The following is a 6,464-nucleotide window of genomic DNA, read 5'->3' on the forward strand; positions in this document are numbered from 1 at the left end:
GGGAGAAGGGTGTTTCGGGCCTTTCGGCGGTGGAGGGTAGTATTGTAATTTCGGAGAAAGTGTCGAGTACGGCTGGGACGGTAGCGCGAAGCGTGTTTGAAGTGGATTGTGTACCGTTGTGGGGTTTCACTTCTATCTGTGGAAGGAGCCGAGATGGAAGATGAGGTTGCGACCGTGCCTAGATTCTTTAGGGTCCCTATTCAACTGTTGACCGGTGACCGCGGTGTTGTTGACCCGTTGATCAAAAGTTTGACCCATTTGACCACCCATTTCTTTGGGCTCTATGATGGGCATGCTGGTTCTCAGGTATGTACTGTTTCTAACTTTTAGTAACATTTGAAGTGTGATTGTGAATGGTACAGTTTGACTTTTTTAAGGTCAAACTGTATACTTTTCAACTTCGAAACTGTTACATATTTTCAAGTATTTTAATGAAAGTCGGTAACAAAAAAAAATGAGCGGTTTAAAGTATATGACAACTCAGATAATGACATTTTTTGGATTATTAACAGTATGACCATCAGCATTTTGAATTAAGAAGTCAAATTAGGACCTCAAAAGTCAACTTAGTTGTTTATCTAACCAAAACAAACCAATGAAGAAAGAACAGATGATATGGGTCATCAAGTTTGACATTCTCTAGATTTTCTCTTGAATTTAGGCTGTTGTTATGTCTAAACACGATTAGTCTTCATTTTTGCTCCCACAAGCCACTCCACCTCAGCACACAGGCGCCACAAAGACATACCATCAGAGATGGTAAAGGAATTAATCAACCTTGTTATTTGCCACCTCATTATCTCCAATATATAATACAGTCTCCTAACTAATTGTAGATAAGATCCCATCAGTAACTACAAATATGTGGGATATTTTACAACATAGTTTACAATAATAATATAGTCTATATTAGATAGTGATAGATGTTTTAAAACTTCATATTTGGTACACATCTTAGGAGCTATTGGACTGATTCACTTAAGTGTTTAAAATAATTATATATTTTGTTATGTTATAATTTGATACTGACGGTTGCAAATTCCATGTGCAGACCAGCAGCAATTCAAAAGTGACAAGGATTAACAGTCTAGCCCTAATCTCAATTAATCGTTAGTGTTTTACAACTATTTTTTTTTAAATAAATCATTGAATAAACTATTGTTAAGAGTAGTTTATTTTCGTGTTAATAACATAGAAGGCTACTCAAATTACTATGGGAATCCTCTTGATAATTATATAATGCTTTATATCGATGTATCACTTCGATAGCATTATAAGTTGCTTTATAGACAATGGTAACTGCGTAACACTCAACTTTTTTTTTGGCAGCAAGAAGTTCACCAAAGCCGCATTATAGGATGAGATACATGCAAATCATAAGATATATATTATATTAATATGTTTTAATGTTTTTGTAATTCATCTTTTAATTAATTCTTAAACGCAAACAATCCTGGGAACAAAGGAGAACGACAACACTTTTGTATAGCTAAAGTTATTTTGCTCATTTAAAAGCAAACAACCCATCGAACCGCCCTGTGCACACCCTTAAAATCACTAATGTACGTGTTACCCGCCGCAACGCGCGGGCACCCCACTATATATTAAAAATGAGAAGTGATGTACAAGATGGTAATTTTGCCACGCGTATCAATTTTAAAGCAACATGTACAAGATGTTTAAAGCCATTTAAAAAGGAAGTTCTATAAAATTTTAAGACATCTCAGGGTTAAAATGGAGAAATCGTCCTCCCACGTTTAATTCCCAGAAACCCAATCGTCAAACTTCAAGTGTAGAAGAGGATGACTTAATTTCATTCACCTCTTCACTTTCTTTCTTTATATCTCCCAAAACTCAAAACCCTTGATAGCAACCGGATCAAAACAACGTACACCACACACACAATGGCGACTATAGCGGCTGCCATCCGATCAATTTCCCGGCCATCATCCCTCCGTAGTGCAGCGGCGCGTGCATCCTCTCAAGCCAAAGCCGCTCGCTCTCCTTTTCGTATCGGTAGCCAGAACTCTCTCTCTAATCGCATCTTTAGGTAACCACCTTTTGATTTTTTTTACCCATGTTGAGTGTATATTCGGAAGCAATTCCGTATTTTGATGTTGTTTGTGATTTCAATACAGATGATTACAACTTATATTTGATCTGAATCAGTAGATATTTAATCGAAATTTGTATCTAAATTCGCTAATCGGTGTTCTGATGTTTGAAATCAGTATTTGCGTTTGGTGCTCCGTGACTGGCGACCACACTTTTAATCAGGTCGGTTTTCTGTGACATAGCTATTATTTATTATTTCAATTTCTAACCCTAAACTGATCCTTGATATCCCTACTCTTCCTTGAACATCCGGTCATAAAACCGGTGATACAGGTATTCCGACGGCCCTTGATTTTTGTTCCAGCTACTGTTACGTTTGACTGGATAACACTAATTTACCACTCCTACTTCATGGCCGTTATCCCTTTATGCACTTTATTCTATTTTGTTCTTTGGTTTTTCGTTTCATATCTGTTTGTTGATTTACTGTTACTTCACAACTTTGTTTGTCAGGCAAGAATTTGGATGACAAGAGCTGCAAGAGTTCGATCTTTAGTTTGGAGAGTTGGCAGTAAACGGCCAGGTTATCTCACTCTCTCTCTATATATGTGTGTGTGTGTGTGTGTATGTGGGTCTGGTTTTCATTTCTTATCTTTTTTTTTTTTGTGAGCGTAGCGCGTAAAGGGTGTTTGGATTTATGGTTTGAAAGGGATAAAGTGATATGGATAATTAACAAGATAGTGTTTTTGATGTGTTTCTTGTGTTTGAGGTTGTAACAATCATATTTTTGAGGGTTTATCAAAAAAATATTAATATTATTTAAGAAGTTAATAGATAATATGACCAAAAAAGCACATCTTTCACGTAGAAAGATAATTTGTAAATTGTGACTGATTAGAATTCTCTTATGTTAGATTAAAGAAAGGTTTTACTATGGGAATTTTTTTAGTTTACCCTCAATGATAGTTCTGTTGCAGGGGGTGATGTTGAGAAGTGGATTGATGTGATTCGGATCGGGTTAGAGGGTATAACGGTTAATGATGCGAATAAGTAAGATGTATAATGACTGATTTGATTAAGGAGGTTTTTGATTGTTTGGTTTAACGGTTTGATGTTTTGATTGTAGATCGTTTAATGGAGTCTATTCTAGGCTCGAGGATATGCTGGATAGTTTGTCGACATTGCTTTCGGAAAATTCTGTGTTGAATAAAGACGAGTTGCTTCAGTTGGCATTTGCTGCTATTCAATTAGTTAATTCGGTAAGATTGGTTTAAAGAATTTATAAGCGCTCCCAACGCGTGGGTCGTTATCGTTATTCCCATACATATAGATAGGTGGCAAAGAAGTGATTGATTGATTGCGTTTAGGCAGTTACAATTTAGTCTGGTTTTATTTACGTTATTGTTGCATATTGTAATATGATTTAAGGTTTTCATATGGTAGTGAGTTCTCTCAATGATTTTTATGGGTTATTCATGTATGGAGAGTCATGCGTGCACATATGTTAAGATATTTGATTTGACTAACTCATAGCCGTTGCTTATGTTTACTTGCTTAAACCTGTTGTAGACAAGAAACTACTAAGGGGGAGGGCGACTACATGGGCATGCATTAGCGGCAGAAGATTTCGTGAATTATTGAATAAAACCGGAAACTTTATGAACTCCTTTAAGTTTTTTTTCTGTAATGTATGTTTTTAGACTTGGCATACATGTTTGTTCTTAAACACATTCCGCAAACAAAGTTTCCTGTGGTATGCACGCCTTAAATTTTGTGTGGCCGGCTTATGGTACAAGCTCTTATGACGTTTTGTATGGCTTCTCTTACATTGTCTTTTGGCTAATTACCTTTTATCCATGCATAAACATTTTTCCTGAACGCACCACAAAATAAAGGACACTAACTGTTGGTCATGCCGTGCATCGCACGGGCCTACCCACTATACCAGCCACCATATATGCAAAAAACGCTTCTATGAAAAGAACATTATTAATTTTTAATTCACATATAAGAATAACTATCTAAATAACATTCACCTGACACCATAATTATGTACAACCCTGCCCCCGTATATACACTAAATCATTTTCCCAATATGTAACTTAACCAGTTAACCCTATTATCTTTATCTTCATCTTCATCTTCTCCAACCAACCCTGTAACCAGCAATTCTTTGCCTGCTTGTTGCAGGTTGCCCAATCTCATACATCCGCTGAATTTCCTCCCTGTATTCCGTTAATGATTTGTCAGGTAACTTAGGACCAAGTTCCACTACATCCCCCATTCGCAACCTAAAGTTAAAATCATCGACCGCTTCACGATTTACTTTCAGCAGTACTTCTTCTTTCACTGAAAACCCATATCGTACATCTACGAGATCCTTCACCCTTGAATTTGCAGGGAATTCTTGCACTGACATCTGCAAACAATGTTTCCCAGTTACATTTGCATTCAACAAATTCATTTATACAACAATATTGGTCAGAAACATAACACTTCTTGTCTAAAACTGTTATATGTTTTTGCAATTTAACAAATAGTTGGGAGTGTCTAAAAGGGTAATAAAATGACTCTTTCATGCATAAAGAGTGTACTTCAGTCACGACTTTCAAGACACGTTTCTTTTTAAGCTTATACCATTTACACTTTTGAACGGTTAGAGATAAACAAAACCCAAATCCAGTTATATAATACTGGTAGCAAAAACAGGTATTTTTTGTCGAAACGTGCTGCGTAGACCTATAGCACTTTTTGTCCAAATTTATTATTTAGTTCATAAATAATTAATATGTCAAATATGGTTACAAAGATCAACTTATTTCAACAAAAAAATGAACGAAATGATCAGGAGACTTTGTGCATCTGAAGTACATTTTTGGACGACTTCCAACCCGTTTCCTATTTTACCCGTTTGACCCATTAAAATAAACATGTTTGCCCCATTAAAATAAACACAACCAAAATCAATATGGGTGAAAACTGCTTCCTGTACTTTATCTCAATTTATAAATAAAGGGTCTGACAAATTGTTATGCTTGTAAATTACCTTGTTATTCTCGATCACAATGACAAACACGGGTCCGTCAGATCCACAAGAAGGTTTGTAAGAATGTGGGCAATCTTCAGAATGAAAAGGGAATTTGCAGGGTGGTTTCATGGCATCTGTGTAGCCAATGGACGATTGATCTTTCATCATTGTCTCACACTGCCAGGTCACCACCCAACGGGCCCATTCAACCATCTGTAGCACAAATGTGGAATGCATGCAGTCTCCTTCTTTGTATCTCCAGTGAGCTGCAAACCCAAACTCCGCCTGAGAATGCATTTCTTTTGTTCTAATTTGAACTTCAAGTGGGACCAATCCCTTCCCCATTACTACTGTGTGCAGAGATCGATACCTACAATATATAGGATAAACAATAAAATTTGTGTTTGAAATAGAATTAAATAATATTATAGAGGATGATAACACGTGAACATACCCATTACACTTGGGCTGATTTATGTAGTCCTTGAATTTTCCAGGAACTACAGGCCATAAACCATGAACAAGGTCTAATGCTTTATAACAGTCTTCAACATTTTCCACAATCAGCCGTAGCCCATGAATATCATGAATTTCATCCATGCTTAACTTTTTCCTACACCATATACACAATCTTTAGAATGGACAATAATAAAACTTTAGAAATTAGATACTACAAATCAACGCTATGTTGATACGTTACTAATATGTGAATTATAAACGAAGTTTCTATAGTTTCCAAAACAAGGACTTGTTAACCCAAAGCTTAGCATGCAGAGAATATCCCCCACCACAAAGACACAACAAAAGGTAAAAGGCAAACTGCACAAAATAGAAACAAACTTCACGCTTTCTTCCTATTTAAGAAAGCAACGTTAATTAGGCGTAAATAGAAATTGGCCTACATTATACCACCTATTTAATAAACAAGTTACTTTTTATCACCGTTTGTAGCAATAAACACTTTTTCAACCATTAGTTTCTGCTGGCTTCTTTTTTTTTTTGAACGGCAAGGAACGACGTGCCAACCACCGTGACACCGGGCGTTATGGCCAAGGTCGACTACTCGACCGCAGCCAGCCCCTTGGTTCTCCCAGATGCGCGGAAACCCGACCTCCACCCGCCCAAAGGCATGACAGTGGAATAGTCGGTAAAACCTCGCCTCCCATCTAAGTCGAACCGGCGCCACCCATATTCGCTCTTCACCTGGATGCCGCAGAAAATAATGAGGAATGTGGTAATTGAACCTGAGTCACAAGGAACACCAATTCTTTCCCCAACCACTCCACCACTACCTCATTGGCAGACATGGCTTCTTATTTGGCATTTTACTGTTTACGTAAATGACAAGTGCATCTGATGGACATTAAATAATTATTTTTTA

General features: G+C 36.9%; 1 protein-coding gene across 1 annotated transcript; it reads right to left on the minus strand.

The window, feature by feature from the left end:
• Window positions 1-4,053: 4,053 nt before the first annotated feature.
• Window positions 4,054-5,715, minus strand: LOC110898739 (probable GTP diphosphokinase RSH2, chloroplastic). Its single transcript, XM_022145571.2, has 3 exons — window positions 5,538-5,715; window positions 5,102-5,453; window positions 4,054-4,474 (listed from the first exon to the last, which is right to left on the minus strand). The coding sequence occupies exons 1-3, from the start codon at window positions 5,681-5,683 to the stop codon at window positions 4,193-4,195; spliced, it is 780 nt and encodes a 259-aa protein (XP_022001263.1). The 5' UTR covers window positions 5,684-5,715; the 3' UTR covers window positions 4,054-4,192.
• Between the last annotated feature and the right edge of the window lie 749 nt (window positions 5,716-6,464).

The sequence above is a fragment of the Helianthus annuus genome, chromosome 13 (genome assembly GCF_002127325.2).
Source record: "Helianthus annuus cultivar XRQ/B chromosome 13, HanXRQr2.0-SUNRISE, whole genome shotgun sequence".
NCBI classification, from domain to species: domain Eukaryota; kingdom Viridiplantae; phylum Streptophyta; class Magnoliopsida; order Asterales; family Asteraceae; genus Helianthus; species Helianthus annuus.